The sequence below is a fragment of the Urocitellus parryii genome, chromosome 2, assembly GCF_045843805.1.
Source record: "Urocitellus parryii isolate mUroPar1 chromosome 2, mUroPar1.hap1, whole genome shotgun sequence".
NCBI classification, from domain to species: Eukaryota; Metazoa; Chordata; class Mammalia; order Rodentia; family Sciuridae; genus Urocitellus; species Urocitellus parryii.
Window position 1 is genome coordinate 37,745,367 of NC_135532.1, and position 15,339 is coordinate 37,760,705.

At 36.4% G+C, this 15,339-nt stretch overlaps 1 protein-coding gene and 1 long non-coding RNA gene across 3 annotated transcripts in view; one reads left to right on the top strand and one right to left on the bottom strand.

Moving 5' to 3' along the window:
• The window catches only part of LOC113186257 (uncharacterized), a 69,369-nt gene that overhangs the window by 10,552 nt on the left and 43,478 nt on the right, over positions 1 to 15,339 (top strand). Inside the window, exons 4-5 of one of the 2 annotated variants that reach the window (XR_003301258.2) lie at positions 701 to 764; positions 2,597 to 2,864. This is a non-coding gene — a long non-coding RNA (uncharacterized LOC113186257). Of the gene's footprint in view, positions 1 to 700; positions 765 to 2,596; positions 2,865 to 15,339 lie in introns of those variants that run through there. The other variant, XR_003301257.2, reaches the window with a different exon arrangement.
• On the bottom strand, positions 8,085 to 14,342 carry Kcnrg (potassium channel regulator). Its single transcript, XM_026393649.2, has 2 exons — positions 13,294 to 14,342; positions 8,085 to 8,498 (listed from the first exon to the last, which is right to left on the bottom strand). The coding sequence occupies exons 1-2, from the start codon at positions 13,869 to 13,871 to the stop codon at positions 8,270 to 8,272; spliced, it is 807 nt and encodes a 268-aa protein (XP_026249434.1). The 5' UTR covers positions 13,872 to 14,342; the 3' UTR covers positions 8,085 to 8,269.

Below are 15,339 nucleotides of genomic sequence, written 5' to 3' on the forward strand. Positions count from 1 at the left end.
GTTGGCATTGCTTAAATTTTTGCAAGAGCTTAAAAAATGACCAAGAACTGGGATGTAGATTAATGGTATAGCGCTTGCCTTGCATGTGCAAACCCCTGGGTTTGATTCCTAACTCAACAAACAAAAAACACAAAGACCAAAAAAAATTAAAAAAGAAAAAATTAAAGTAATTGAAAGCAAATTGGCTTTCTAGGAGTGAAAACTTATGTTTTATAGAATTCCTATTTATAAAGTCAAAATATCTTGCTTTGTTTACCCAGATATTGTTTGTTATAAAAAAACAGCCTCCCATCATTACTCCACATCTTTAGTTGATTTTATTGTATGTAAGAAAACAAAAAGAGTTAGTCTGCACTTCCAAACCCAGAAACCTTATTCAAAACCCAGAAATCTTATTCAAAACCCAGAAACCTTGAGAGGCCAAGTCAGGAGGATCACAAGTTCAAGGCCAGTTTGGGCATTTAGCAAGACCTTGTTTCCAAATAAAATAAAAAGGGGTGGGGATGTAACTCAGTGGCAGAGTATTTTTCCCTAGCATACCCAAAGCCCTGGGTTCATTCCCCAGCACACTGGGAATGTGTCTTATGAATATAGCAAGATCTTTGGGCCATTTTACTTTAATCCTTGAATCCAAGTTCACTGAGCCTACCACCTCCAGTTGGGTTATTCAAAACCCAGAAACCTTTCTTTCTGTGTTTAGGTCCTAGTTACATGTGACTTACGTGCCTGGTCTGCTGCCTTTTAACTGACTCCTAAATCATGAGGTAAGTAAAGATTTAATACCAATTATAGTTATGTGACCTTCGTTCTGAACTTGTATTCTGTTAATGTTTTTAATTGCTAAGTACTCTTCTGGCATTACTTTTTTATTAGCAAATTATGTATATTACAATTTTGGCCAGGTTATTTTACTCAGCTTAAATGTATAATTTTGTGTTACTGTCCATGAGTTAGTAGTCCTAGATAGGTCTATATTTTCAACTCATTGAATGTAGAATTACCCAAGTAAACTTCAAATAGAAAATACCGTGAGGGTTTTTTTCTGTAGTCTGTTACTTGAGTCAGCTCTTTCAGAATGAATTTTATAACATATCCTCATCCATCTTTGAATCAACTATAATTCTTGTTTTTCCAAGTGTCTATTCACTGACACTAAAGCTTTCTAAATATTCTAGTTGGGTTCATTTGAACCTATTAGATACCAAGCTGTGGGGAAATATAAAGACCATTACAGAGAACAGTCCCAGTCCTTATCTTAAAAGAACTTAGGGAACCTCAGACATTGTGACTAGACTTCCTTGGGATTTGTTGTTGTTGTTTTATACAAAAAAGATAAGACAAGCTTCTCCATTTAGCTCCCTATTTGGCAACTCAAAGAAATTCAAATTTTCTAGAAGTGTTGTGAAATTATGAAAAGTAACAGGAACTAGAAACAGTTGCTATTTGATATGTTTACCCAGATGATAGGGTAGAATCATTTGTTTTAATGATTTCTGGATTTAAAGTGTTGGTATGAAATCTGAACATGCATAAGACTGTCCACCTAAAACCCCTGAGGACAAATCTTAGGCACATTGTAGTTTTGGGAGCTAAGTCCTGTTTATTTTTCCATGTTTAGTTCCTTTTATATTCTGTGCTATGCATACTACATATTTTCCTTTTTTTTTTAGTTGGACACAATACCTTTATTTCACTTATTTATTTTTATGTGTTGCTTAGAATCGAACCCAGGGTCTCATGCGTGCGAGGCGAGTGCTCTACCACCGAGCCACAACCCCAGCCCCCATATTTCCCATTTTCATCCATGTAAGGTTTAGCTTTTTTTGGGGGGGTAACTCTACATTGAACCCCCAAGGGTGCTTAACCACTGTACCACATTCCCAGCCCTTTTTATATTTTATTTAGAGACACAGTCTTGCTAAGTTGCTTAGGGCCTCACTAAGTTGAGGCTAGCTTTGAATCTGTGATCCTCCTCTCAGTCTCCCAAGCCACTGGAATTACAGGCATGCACCACTGTGCCTGGGTAGATTTTAGCTCTTCATCCATTGAAAGATTTTTGCATTTGATCAATTTCATAGTTTAGATAAATATACTAAGGCGTTTTATTTTATTTTTTTAAAAAGAGAGAGTGAGAGAGGAGAGAGAGAGAGAATTTTTAATATTTATTTTTTAGTTTTCGGTGGACACAACATCTTTGTTGGTATGTGGTGCTGAGGATCGAACCCGGGCCGCACGCATGCCAGGCGAGCGCGCTACCGCTTGAGCCACATCCCCAGCCCTACTAAGGCGTTTTAAATGATGAAGTTTTTGATGAAATTTTTCATAACTTTTCATCTTTAGTAGGCCTAATAGAAGGCCTAAAACTTGTTGAAGTGTAATTCTGTGGAAAAGCTGGTGGGCAATTGTGTTTTTTACTTGGTTGTTGCTATTCCAGAAATCCAAGTATTTTTAGTAGTATATTTTCATCTCTTTATATCTTGAGGTTTTGTTTAAAAACAGTAAATTCAGTGCCATATTGATCTCTCTAATGGGTTCTTCAGTGTTAGGAAGGTAATAAAATTTTCTAAATTTCTTTTTGAAAATTTCCTCCTAGTAGATTTTACATTATGAAACTTGATGCTACAATCAATTTCCTCAGCAAACAGGAGGTTTAGAATGCTCTTAGCAAATCTGTTGTTACTCCACCACAGTCTCTGGTAATGTATATCTCTGTAATTTTTGATAGAAAATCAGTACAAAAGCTTATAAAGCAAAGTTGAAGTTTGTTAGACGTGAATGGTATACAAAAATAATTGGAAACAGATATGATTCCCTAAACCACATATTTCTCAAGCTGCTTTCTTTCAACCAGTCTCCTAATTCCACGGCTGCCCAAATTATTTCTGCCTTTGCCGTAACCTAATTGTGACTTACAAATTAAACTCAAGAGTAAAATTCAGCAATAGGTCTTCTTTACAGAAAATCTTTAGGAAGAACATCCAATCACAAATTATTGAGGCTCAAGAATCATAAGCTAGCCAGCTGTGGCAGCACACGCCTGTAATCTCAGTGGCTCAGGAGGCTGAGGCAGGAGGATCTCAGTTCAAAACCAGCCTCAACAATTTAGCAAGATTCTCAGCAACTTAGATCCTGTCTCAAAATAAAACAAAAAAGGCTGGGGATGTGGCTTAGTGGTTAAGCACTCCTGGTTTTAATCCCCAGTATAAAAAAAAAGAATCATAAACCAAAGTCTTTAGTGCCTTGTTAGAAATGAAACTGCAGGTGATGGAAGGAAGCTGACACAAATATAACAAGTGGAAGAACAGAGGAAGCCCAACTATCAAGGATACCATTATGACTAATAAAACTAGGAATCCAAGAATGGTTTACACCTGTAATCCTAGCTACTTGGGAGACTAAGGGAGGAACACTGCAAGTTTGAGGTCAGCCTGTCTTAAAGTGAAATTTAAACAAGGAAAGGGCTCAGTAGTAAAGCACTTGCCTAGTATGTGCAAACCCTGGGTTTGATCCCCAGCAACACACACACACACACAAAAAAAAATAGACTGACAAATCTTTACATGTCATTGTGATGATATATACTTGTGTGTTCAAAGTGGAATGATAGGTTTTTATGATGCTAGAACAAGGTTTTTAGTGTGGATGGCCAAGACAAGCTTTTGCCATTATTTTCTTATAACTTAAAATAGATTAAGGGGCTGGAGTTGTGGCTCAATGGAAGAGTGCTCGCCTAGCATGCACGAGGCACTGGGGTTCAATCCTCGGCACCAAATAGTGTAGAAATAAAGATATTGTATCCACCTAAAAATAAACAATAAATATTTTAAAATTTTTTAAAAATAGATTAAGAGCTAATTGGTGCCTATATGAAAATGTCAGTCTCCCCTCTCCCCCAAACAGGCAAAGAGTTTAATTAGCCTGGTGGTGCATCTAACTTATCCCTATTTTCTCCAGACTACATTTGCCTGCCTCCCTTCCTAAAACAACACTCATTTTGGGTGTGGGAGGCATGTCGAGACATTCCAGTTATAGTGTCCCATTTTAGTTTGGAGTGAACGTAAAGGCTTACTGAGATATTAACAGGTGGGTCTCTAGGTAAGATAATCTCTGAAGTATTTACTAAAATAAGAAGCTCTTCATGGGGCTGGGGTTGTGGCTCAGTGGTAGAGCAGTTGCCTCACTTGTGTGAGGCACTAGGTTCGATCCTCAGCACCACATAAAAAATGTATAAAACAAAGATATATAAAAGAAGTTCTTCCTACTCAAAAATAAATTTTCTCTAATAAATAATAATTTTTAATTGTGGTAATCTCTCCCCCAAATCTCTGCACTATGAACTCATAACCTTGGAGAAACTATATCAGAGACTTAAGTTATTTTAATTTAAACCCATTGTCAATATTATAATTGTATTTATGGTAAGTTCTAGAGATGCAAGAACTTTTTTGTTCTGTGTAGTAAAAATCTCAAGAATAGTATTTGGCACATAGTAGATGTCAACAAACATTTATTATATGAACGTTATGTATGATTCCATAGGTAATATATTTCTATTAGTTCATTAAAAACATTTATTTCTAATCTCAAAATTGTTTCCTGCAAATGCAAATGACTAAGAACATATTAAAAGCTGCTTAAACATTTCCTGTTTTATTCCTTGCCAAACTATAGTTAGAATATTGTTTGCTTCGGTATTTTTTTTAACTACTTATCAGTTAATGGTTTTATCAGCAAAGTACTATACAGAATTAAACAGTGTTTATGTATAACTATGCCAATTACACCCAATTAGTTAAATCACATGCATGGCAAAAATATATATAGCAAAACAAAAATACTGTGCCTACCGTATAATGCTAATATGGGAACTATACCAAACACATCACCCCCAAAATAACTAGGTTGACTTTTCTGCAGAAAACAAAAGGTAAGGGCTGCAAAAAAGAAAGACCAAAAAAAAAAAAAAAGAATAATAAAAACTTATTCTAAGGGAATTTCTTCTTATATAGACCATTATTTTCAGTTGTTTTCCCTAAAATTACTAATATTAAAAGTATGCTTTTTCACGATACATAACCCTTTTTTTCTTCTTGGTTGGTACTGCAGATCGAACCCAGGGGTGCCCATCCCCACACCAGCTATATCCCTCAGCCCTTTTTATTTTTCCTTTTGAGACAAAGTCTCTATAAGTTGCCCATGTTGGCCTTAACCTTGCAATCTTCCTGCCTCTCAGCCTCCTGAGTCACTGGGATTATAAACATATACCACCACCACATCTGACTTCTACTTAATCTTTTGAAGTACTCTTAAAGAGTTTTTAAAATTTTTCCCTACAACCCAGAACACAGAAATCTATAAGTAACCACTAGAAATGTCAATTTTACTAAGTGGAAGTATATCACAAGAAGGGTGGGGCTGGGGATGTGGCTCAAGCGGTAGCGCGCTCGCCTGGCATGCGCATGGGACTGGGTTCCATCCTCAGCACCACATACAAATAAAGGTGTTGTGTCCGCCAAAGCTAAAAAATAAATATTAAAAAGTTCTCTCTCTCTCTCTCTTTCTCTTTTTAAAAAAAAAAAGAAGGGTGGTTGAGCAAAATTTGTGTCGGTATGAGAGAAAATAGATCAAACTATACTGAAATAAGTCCTCCTAATCCCTGATAAACACACTACCTTTCAGGTGTGGTTTCTTCCTTTTTTTCCCCTTTCTTCTTAAATACATATATATCCATGTAATCTGGTAAAAATTAAGTCTTCCTCCCACACTAAATCCCACTCAACCATTTTCATCTCCAAAGGCAACCTGTATCTTTGCTGAAAATTACATGTATTTATTTTTTTAAAGTATATGTCTTTTACATAAATTGATTCTGCATATATTTTTTTTCTAGTTCGTGCATTGTTTTGCACCTTGCTTTTGCTCCCACTGGTAACATATTTTGACATTCCTTCCTTATCAGCTTATAAACCACTACTTCATTCTTTTTAATAACTGCATATTTCATTGTATGAATCATAAGTTACCTGTTCCATATTGATGAACTTTGAGCTTATTTCTAACCTTTTGCTATTAGCATAATATGCTTTCTTACTTGAACGTAAGCTACTTGAGAATAAGAATTTATGTCTCTTTTTTACAGTACTGGGGAGGAAACCCACCCAGGGCCTTGCACATGCTAGGCAAGAGCTCTACCATTGAGCTACATCTGCCTTTTCTGAAATAAGCTCTTTCTAAGTTTCTTAGGGCCTTGCTAAATTGCTGAGGCTTGAACTTGCGATCCTCCTCCCTCAGGCTCCTGAGTCCCTGGGATTACAGGTGTATACCACCACACCAGGCTTAATTAATATAGTTTTGTTGTTGTTTGGTACTGGGGATTGAATCCAGAGGGACTTTACCATTTAGCTACATCTTCAGCCCTCTTTAGTTTTTTTGGCGGGGGGAGGTGAGGGGAGAGTCCTGCTAAATTGCTTAGGGCCTCACTAAGTTCCTGGGGCTGGCCTCAAATTTGTGATCCTCCTGCCTCATCCTCCTGAGTCACTGGGATTACAGGCACACACCACCATGACCAGTTGAACACTTTCACTCAACAGCCTTTAACTCCACTATGTGCAAAGCACATGCGCTTTTAATGTTTCCTCTTCTGGGTATTTATCCTAGTATTTAAAATGACATACATAACACCTATAAGAGAAACTATTAAATCAAAATATGCATATTTTAAATGTTGGTAGAGATTATTCCAAAGCTTTTCACTAAATTTAGGTATTGATTAGTAACAAAGGTTTTTAGTGTTTTGATTAGTAACAAAGGTTTTTAGTATTTTGTAGTCCTTTACACAAAACAGTATAAAAATTGTTAAGGTAGATCAAGAAGTTCCATTCAAGTAAGAAAAAGTTGTAATAAGAATTGTGATGCATTCTGCTGTCAAGTACTTAAAAATAAAAGCAATTTTTAAAAAGTTGTTTTTATGATGGCATCAAATCTATACAGAAGGGTTGCTGGGGGTATAGGTCAGTTCTAGAATACATGCTTGGCATATGTGAGACCCCAGGTTTGATCCCCAGCATCACCAAAAATAAAGGAAGAATGGTTAATTAATATATTTAGGTAAAAAAAATGACCTCACAGAAAAGATTCAGTTGAAAGTGCGTTGTCCATTTTCAGCATCATCACTGTTACTAAGTGCCTACTACACGCCAAGCAACATTATTGAGTATTTTATCTCCTTTAATCCTATCCCCATGTATCCTATGAGGAAGACATCTGTTTTATACTTAGTTAACAGATGAATTTGAAACAAGAGAGAGGTTAAATGTCTTGCCTAAGTCACACAGTTCATAATTGACTGAGCTGGGATTAGAAATAAGAAGTCCAGGCTATAGTTTAATTGGTAGAGTGCTTGCCTAGCATGCACAAGTCTCTGGGCTCAACCCCCAGCACCACCAGGGGAAAAAAAAAAGCAAGTCTAACTCCATACCCATCATTTTTAAAAACTATTTTTAGTTGTAGATGGATATAATACCTTTATTTATTTTTATGTGGTGCTAAGGATCAAACCCAGTGCCTCACACATGCTAGGCAAGTGCTCTACCACTGAGCTACAATCTCAACTCCATAGCCCTTTTTATGTGTGGAGGGTGGGGCTGGGGAAGGTACTAGGGATTGAATTCAGGGGCACTCAACCACTGAGCCACATTCCCCAGCCCTATTTGTATTTTATTTAGAGACAGCGTCTCACTGAGTTGCTTCACACCTCACCGTTGTTGAGGCTGGCTTTGAATCGCAGTCCTCCTGCCTCAGCTTCTCAGGCCGATGGCATTACAGGCATATGCCATCATGCCCAGCCTCCATAGCTCATTTTTGAAAACTATGTAAATATTCATGAAGAATGGCATTGAAGGTAGAGGGAACATATAGCAAAGCACCAGGTCATGGTATTTTTTAGAAAGCAGGAGGAAATTCAGTGTGGCTTAAGCATTTTGGGGGCCCAGTTGCCCAAAGATGATGTGGTAGATGAGGTCAAAAATTTAGGCTGAAAGTCTGGAGTTGTAGCTCAGTAGTAGAGCGCTTGGCTAATACATATGAGGTACTGAGTTTGATCCTCAGCACCACATAATAAATACATAAATAAAATAAAGGTATCCATCTATAACTTTAAAAAGTATTTAAAAAAAAAAGAATTTATAAGTACTTAAAAAAAAGGCTGAGTACAGATTTGACTGACAGAGATGCCCCAGCATTGGCATTTCCAAACAGGATAATGGCAACTTCATTTCTTTTTCTGAGACTGCTCTGCCTCCAGTTTTGGTGTTGAATTCATGGTGAGGACTTCAAGGGGTTTTATTCTTTCAAAGCTATAGCATTCACTTTTGTCTTCTGAAGATACTGTTCTTGTGCTGACTAGATGAAAGCCTTCCTTTAGCAAAATGTCAATCAGTAAGCCGAGGACATTTGTTCCATTGGCCAATTTTCGGTTATCAGGTTTTATAGAAACATACCTGGAACACACAAAAACATTTTAATTATAAAGCATTTGTTTGACTAGCAGAGCCAAACACATACATTTACTTATAACCTCAAAAGAAGACATACATCATACTACTTTCAACCAAATTTATTTTTTGAGACTATTTACAAATCCAAATCAGTTACTTTGGATAACAATTAAAAATTGGCTCAATTTTTTATATAGGACAACGTAAATACTACCAATTTTTCAGTTTGCTACATTACTCAAATCAATTTGTTTTGATGAACACTTTATACTTTTATAATTTCCTCCAGTCAAATCCATTTTTTTCAGGTGAAATGTTGCAGATATTTCAAGATGATTTTATTGTCAGTTTTTACTCAGTAATTATCCACTGTTGAGTAAATCTTGTGGTCAAAAATCTCTGGAGCAGAAATAGCAAAAAATTTTATTCCCTGGGCAACTCCACAGAACCAATGCACATAATAAAATATGCCTGACCTTTTCAGACTGGCTGCATGTTGGCTTTAGTAATGTCAATATAACATACCTGCATAGATGTGGTTATATTACTCCTTCCTTCCTTTTTTTTTTTTTTTTGTACCAGAGATTGAACCCAGGGATGCTTAACTGCTGAGTCACATCCCCAGCCCTTTTCAGTAAATTGCTTAGGACCTCACCAAGTTGCTTTGAATTTGCAATCCTCCAGCCTCAGCCTCCCAAGTCACTGGGATTACAGGCATGTGCCACCATGCCCAGCTTCCTTTCTTCCCTTCTATTAAGGGTGTTTATTTGTATCCTCCCACCATTTGTTTATGATGTGTGAAAAAGACTAATAACTTAGATTAGTTTCAGGCAGAAACTAATTGTCTAGTTTTATGGAGTAAAAAGATGTTTGTAGTCATCCCTAACCTCTTTTTAAATGATTATGACTGAAATAGAGTGGTTATTGTAGCTCACATTTAGAAACTCACTCTAGACAAACAACAAAAAAAAAGTTCAATAATAAAATCTAAGAATTATCAAACTATCAAACTACAACAACGCCCATCTCAAAACACTGGTTAAAATGTTTGATACAACTTTTTAACATTAGTAAATCATTTAGTCTACCCTCAAGCCCCAGATAGCCTAGAAATGGTTGTCAGAGAAAATTACAGAATGTCATAAAAGAATTCATATACAAATAGTAAACAGTAGGTGGTAACAAAGTATAATAGATTTGTAAGAAATCACTGAGCTAAAGTACTTGATTCTTATGAAGCCAAATTGAAAAAAAAAAAAGATTTCAAAGCACAAGAAAAGGGTACAACAAAAGAAACCAATGGGAAATTAAACTTATTTATTTATTCTAATTTATTTTATAGTCCAGGAGATGGAACCTAGGGCCCAGTGCAGTCAAGCATTCTACCACTGAGCTTTACCACTAGCCATTATTTAAAATGTTTTTAAAGACACCACAAAGATGGGTGACTAGGGATGTAGGTCACTGGTAAAGCGCTTACCTAGTATATACAAGGTCCTGGGTTCAATTTCCAGCACCACAAAAACAACATAAAAAATATTAAAAGCAGCTACACTTTTCTATTTGAACCTGTTTAAAAAGAGAGGTCAAGGGACTACAGTTGCAGCTCAGTGATAAAAAAGAGGTCAGATAGAATAAAGGTTAGAATCCTGTGACCATAGCTTGGACTTGATAATGTGCTGTCACATGAATGATGATCTGAAAGAATCAAGGCAAATATTTCTCTTTTTTTGGAGGTGCTGGGATTGAACCCAAGGCCTTACAGATGCTAGGCAAGTGTTATACCATTGAGATACATCCTCAGCCCAAGCCAAGTATTTCTAGTACTATGAACTTTTTAAAAATAATAACTGAGCAACTTGCTAAATTAAATAAGACAAAGTGGTAAATCATTCTGAATAAGGAGACTATAAGGAGACATTCAGTCTTACTCCACCACATTCCATCTTCCAAAAACATATGAACAGACAGATTCAGACCAGGCAAAAATAAAAATGATTGCTAATTTGGCAGTTATATACTCAATGGTGGGCCTTTTTTTAAAATATTTTTTTAGTTGTTGCTGTACCTTTATTTATTTATTTATTTATATGTGGTGCTGAGGATAGAACACAGTGCCTCACACATGCTAGGCAAATGCTCTATTGCTGAGCCACAACCCCAGCTCCTCAATGGTGGGCCTTTTTAAAAAATATTTTTTAGTTATAGATGTATACAATATCTTTATTTTGTTTATTCATTTTTATGTGGTGCTGAGGATCAAACCCAGTGCCTCACATGAGCGAGGCAAGCGTTCTGACACTGAGCTACAGCCCCAGCCCCAAAGGTGAGCCTTTTAAGGCCAGAGTTTTTGCCTATCACTACAGATTCTCATGTCACTCTATTCAAATTATTAATCTCTATTTTTAAACTAGCACTATAACATATTATTTAAAAACAAAACAAACAAACAAAACACTCCACAAATCCAAGGGGGAAAAATTCTGAACTAAAAACAACTGAAATATAGCTCAGTGATAGAGCACTTGCCTAGTGTGCCTGAGGCCCTGGGCTTGAACCCAGCACTGCAAAACAGAAAACAAAATAAACTATATAGTGACAGAAAAACATGTTAACTTCTAAAACTAGAAGCTAATTTTTAAATTATCTACTGTGGAAGTGTAAATATAATATCTTTGGGGCTGGGGATGTGGCTCAAGCGGTAGCGCGCTCGCTTGGCATGCGTGCGGCCCAGGTTCGATCCTCAGCACCACATACCAACAAAGATGTTGTGTCCGCCGATAACTGAAAAATAAATATTGAAATTCTCTCTCCCTCTCTCACTCTCTCTTAAAAAAAAAAAAATCTTTCTCACATGAAGGTAAAATAATTCTGCACTGTTTTTAAAATGTACTTAACAAAACAGGAGCCATTAGATACTGTGTACACACAATAGTCCCATTTCAGTTTCTAATCTCATTTTTCAAGATTACAATCACTTCCTCTACATGCATAGTTTAAAGAGCATTTAATATTTCCAAGACATATTCTTTTTATGGTCTATTTCTATTTTACCTGGTCTATTTCTTCTTAAAAATCAAGTTTCCCATGTTTTTTTTTGAAAAGGGATCACAAGGTCATAAGTACTTAATCGAAATTTTTAAACCAAAAGATTGATCTTGTTTACTTAAGTATCCCATCAATGAAACAAAAGTATACAGAATTAAAACAGTTTGAAATAAAACTAGGGCCTTAGATTTTCTTAATAGTTTATTTATTTGAGTAGCTCCCATTTCCCAGACACTTCAGCCTCTTTTGAAGGGCAAGAAAGTATGAATTGTAAAAACATCTGTATTACCATACTTGGTTATACTATCCAGTGTTCTCCATTTGGTAAGCAAGAACAAGGAGTATGTTGTAGGAAAGGTAGACACTTAGATTCTTCTTGATGACTACTGCTCAAATTAAAGTATCCTAAAATATGTCTTATTTACCTTTACCCAAAAAAAGTGTATTTTATTTTAAATGCTATGAAAAAAGAACACATACAGGCTTTCTAATTTTCCTCCTAAAAATTAAAACCAACCAGTTGGTAAAATAATAGTGAGACAGCATTAAGACATTTTTAACAGGAGTGAGAGCTGCTATATCCCTGACTCCAGGGTGGAAATCAGCCATTAAGTCCAGCCAAAAACAGGGAAAAGTGAATAACTGACTCAAGAGAAGCTGTCCATGACAAACTGACAGCCTATCCCAACTTTCTGAGATGTATAAGAGACACGAATATACTAGGACACCAAATTTGCCATGATAGATGTCTTCCTTTAAGGGCATTTAAAAATAAAAGGCCTTTTTTTCTTCATTGAAGAAAAATCAATAGTTGAATTTAAGCACTGAAAGAATAGATACAGAGTATATAAGGAAGTCAAGAGAAACTACTGAGCCTTTCTGTGAATCACTAAAAGGATCTCTTGAAAAAATAAGATGGGGCTGGGGATGTGGCTCAAGCGGTAGCGCGCTCGCATGGCATGCGTGCGACCCGGGTTCGATCCTCAGCACCACATACCAACAAAGATGTTGTGTCCGCCGAGAACTGAAAAATAAATATTAAAAATTCTCTCTCTCTCTCCTCTCTCTCACTCTCTCTTAAAAAAAAAAAAAAGAAAAAATAAGATGATTCATTTCTTTTCTTTTTGGGTACTGGGTACTGAACTCAGAGGCACGACTACTGAGCCACATCCCCATCCCTATTTTGTACTTTATTATTTAGAGACAGAGTCTGAGTTGCTTAGTGCCTCATCACTCAGTTCTTTTAAATTAATTAAAATTTTTTCATTTTAATTATTTTGTGGTGCATTTTGAACACATGGCATTGTGCACGAGAGGCAAACATTCTACCAACTGAGCTATATCCTCAGCCCCTCAGGCATTTTTTTATTTTTTATTTTTAGACGTGTCTTACTAAATTGTCAAGGCTGGCCTCAAGCATTCAATTCTCCTTCCTCAGCCTCCCAAGTCACTGGGATTTGGCACCAAACTTTTTAGCAATGGAACATAATCTATAAAATTATTTCCTCCTACAATTTGAATGACCACAGTCCCATTTTCTCTCGGCAGTCTTGTCTTGTTCCTAGTGCCCTGCATAATACCTTTTACTCTGAAGTGTCCAGGTTTAGAAAATATTTGGTCATTTTACCCAACTCCCTTGGTTACCCCAAAAATCTTTTTTTCTAAGAAAAGTTTTAGGCATGAGGAACTTTGAATTTTGAGGGAAAATATCAGAAACCAGAATAGAAGAGAGATACTTCAAAATACGAACCTGACTCCAATTTGATTATCAGTAGTGCTGTCAGAGCCACAGTAGAAAACCAGGTCGTGGTAAGAAGGTCTTTGTGGAGGCAGTGGAAGTAAGGTCATCTGAGGAGGGAAAGAGTTACTACTCCAGGTGGGTGCTGCTGGCTGCTCTATAAACACTGTAATTCTCCCAGTTAGCATCTCAATTGTTTTGCTGCAAGAGCCAAACACTCTAAAAAAGGCTTGCGTGTTTCGATTTAGGAAATGCACCTCAAGGAAAGCAGATCTTGGCTCTAGAATGTGTTGGTTTAAGAGATCAACCAGAGAATCAAGTTCATAGAAAAGAGCCTCTCTCTGAAGCCTAAGATAGTCTGAAAAGTCAGTGGGTAATAAAAGTTGGTGAGTTCTCAAAAAATCTAAGATGAAACTAAATAAAACACCGTCTCTGTCCACAAAAATCTGGCCACCAACCATCTTGAATTCTTGGTCTTTGCCATCTAACATTCGTGCCAACCGAGAAGCAGGAAACTGCTTTATAGTAGAAAGCCTTGTTGTAAATATCTTCCCTCCCACATTCAAAGTGACCAGTTCCTGACTACTCATTCTTCTCTAGTTTCAAACTGGAGGCTACAGGCCATCAGGCACAGACTTAAAGGACTTGTAAACCAACCTATTACCCTAAATATTGTTATATATGATTAAGAAACAAAAGAGGTAGGAAGAATAACAAAACCAGAAACCTAGATCCCTGGGTAACTGTTGTAAAACAAATATTGTATCCATAGTTGTGTTTGCAAATTTGAGTTGCTTGGGAACTTTGCAGTACACAAAAGGGAAAACTAACACATGAAACTGAATAGTTTAAGGAAAACTGACACTATATCTGAGAATTGATGTCAATTAGATCCCTTTCCTATATTTGATTTTTAAAGCTTCTTGAGATATTGGCCAAATTATATTGTTAATATTGTGTGCATGTACTAATCTGTAATCAATAAAAAATATGGAGGGAAAAGACAAACTCTTAAAATTCTCAGGGGCTGGGGATGTAGCTCAGTGGTAGAGCACTTGCTTAGCATGAGCAAGGTCCTGGGTTCCATCCCTAGCACTTAAAAAAAAAAAAAAAACTCCATGAAATCCTGGTGTAAAACATATTTAGGGCTGGGTTGTGGCTCAGTGATAGAGTGCTTGCCTAGCACATGTGAGGCATTAGGTTCAGTTCTCAGCACCGCATATAAATAGATGAATAAAATAAAGGCCCACCAACAACTAAAAATATATATTAAAATAATTTTCAAAAAACCATATATTTGCTTAAAAATAAATAAAAACTTACTGGGAACCAAAAAGCTCTCTCCCTCCTCAGGCCCCTTATTTACTATGAAGCCTTTACAGCAGAAGTTAAGATTCTCATAGAAACATAATCTGAATTTCTTACGATCCCCTTAGCAATTTAGTGGCTACATCAAATTAGGTGATATATTTGCTGTTAGGAATGAAACAGCATATACATCACCCAGCAGATTATTTTTGACTTTTCTCATAGCTAGTAGGAAATTATTTCTTCCTTTTTACATTTTATTTACAGATAGGATCTCACCAGGTTGTGAGGCTGGCTTTCAACTTGTGATATTCCTGCATCAGCTTTCGGGAGCTGCTAAGATTACAGGCGTGCACCCCCACATCTGCTTTAATTTATCTCTTTTGACTGGAGTAGATACTCTGTTCTCTAAATTGTTCCACAAAATGGGCTTTGAAAGGAATGCCTTTTTCCATAACAGAAACAAGGCAGTTCTGAGCTAAGGTTACCTCCTTGTTTTCATCTGAATTCTAAGCAAGGTGAGAAAATTTAGTACTTTAGTACTTTTGTTCTGTCCTCTTTATCTCACGTGAGCAGATAGTATACTATTAATGTTCTGATTACTCTGTACTTTTTACAAATGGACAGATTGTTTTATCTGCTGTCAAGTTTTACAACAACTAAAATTCTGTAAGCAAATGGAATTCATTTGGTTGTATAGCTGCCATACTTTAGAACCCACAACCACATTCAGCTGCCAGTAAAAAAGTG